The 1,355-nt window shown below is 53.5% G+C and overlaps 1 protein-coding gene across 1 annotated transcript; it reads right to left on the bottom strand.

The window, feature by feature from the left end:
- Window positions 1-290: 290 nt before the first annotated feature.
- LOC109560877 (olfactory receptor 10H1-like) lies at window positions 291-1,145 on the bottom strand. Its single transcript, XM_019963344.2, has one exon. The coding sequence runs from the start codon at window positions 1,143-1,145 to the stop codon at window positions 291-293; it is 855 nt and encodes a 284-aa protein (XP_019818903.2).
- Window positions 1,146-1,355: the final 210 nt, after the last annotated feature.

The raw sequence follows: 1,355 nt of genomic DNA, 5'->3' as shown, positions 1-1,355 counted from the left end.
AGTTTAATGGTACCTGACAAAGTGCTCTGAAACAGATAAGAAATCAATGAATCTGACTTTCTGTGTATTATCATCTCATACATCTTTCCACCCTGCATATATGCATGACACTGTTTAACCATTTTTGCAAACACATAGATATAGCCTACAAATGTCCCTGTAAACCATAAAGCATCAGACAAACACAGGTTATTACATGCTTACAGGTGCCAACTCTGATGGTAGCATCAGGTAATCCAGTTTGGTCAGTTCCAAGGAATTCCTCCCAGATAATCACATTATTTTTCTGGCTAGAGTTTGCTGAGGAAGGTCTTCTTCATGGCTTCCTTCAGCTCCTTGTTCCTGAGACTGAAGATGATGGGGCTCAGGAAGGGAGTGAGGACCGTGTAGGTGATGCCCATCAGCGTGTCTCCTTCCAGAGACTGGGGACCCTTGGGCTTGAGGTAGATGACAGAGGCAAAGCCGTAGTGCACGACCACCACGGTGAGGTGGGACGCACACGTGGAGAAGGCTTTGTGCCGGCCCTCGGCTGAAGGGATCCTCAAGATGGCGGCCACGATGAAGGCGTAAGAGTGCAGGATGAGGAGACAGCAGCCCAGCAGGGCGGCGATACACACCAGGCCCACGCCCTTGGCCACAGTAGAGACGTTGTCCCCACAGGCCAACTTGAAGAGAGGCAGCACATGACAGCCAAAATAGCGAATCTCATTAGACCCACAGAAAGTGAGTTGGAAAATGGAAGATGTCACCACTAGCCCAACGACTAAGCCTCCAGTCCAGGACCAGACAACCAGGCAGGCGCAGCCTCGGGGGTTCATGAGCACGTTGTAGCGCAGGGGGTGGCAGATGGCCAAGTAGCGGTCGTAGCCCATGACGGTGAGCAGGAAGGAGTGGGTGAAGCCGGGCGTGAAGGAGAACATCTGGCTGGCACAGGCCACAAAGGAGATGGAGAGGTCGGTGGAGAGCAGGTCGGCCAGCATGCGCGGGATGATGGCGAAGGTGTAGAGGATCTCAGAGATGGAGAGGGCGCACAGGAAGAGGTACATGGGGGTGTGGAGGCTGCACTCGCTCCAAACGGTGGCCATGATGAGCAGGTTCCCCAGCAGCGTGAACAGGTACACAAGCAGGAACAGCAGGAAGAACATCAGCTGAAGGTGGGGGAAGGAGGAGAAGCCGATGAGGATGAATTCAGTCACTGCTGAGAAGTTGGCGTCCTGCGTGGAGGCTGTACCTGAAGTGACATGTGATGTGGAGAGGTCAGCTACTGGATGGAGGGAGGTGATCAGCTTCCATCACTCCTGGCTCTGCCCCAGGGGCTGCTCCTGATAAATGACAGGTGACATTGGCTGAGTTCC

This window comes from Bos indicus, chromosome 7, assembly GCF_029378745.1.
Source record: "Bos indicus isolate NIAB-ARS_2022 breed Sahiwal x Tharparkar chromosome 7, NIAB-ARS_B.indTharparkar_mat_pri_1.0, whole genome shotgun sequence".
NCBI lineage: Eukaryota > Metazoa > Chordata > Mammalia > Artiodactyla > Bovidae > Bos > Bos indicus.
Note: the sequence above shows the minus strand (reverse complement) of the source record. Positions and strands in the feature narration are given on the sequence as shown.

Coding starts and splice junctions, on each gene's coding strand:
- LOC109560877 (XM_019963344.2), bottom strand. CDS start 1,145: ATGTTCTTCCTGCTGTTCCTGCTTGTGTACCTGTTCACGCTGCTGGGG.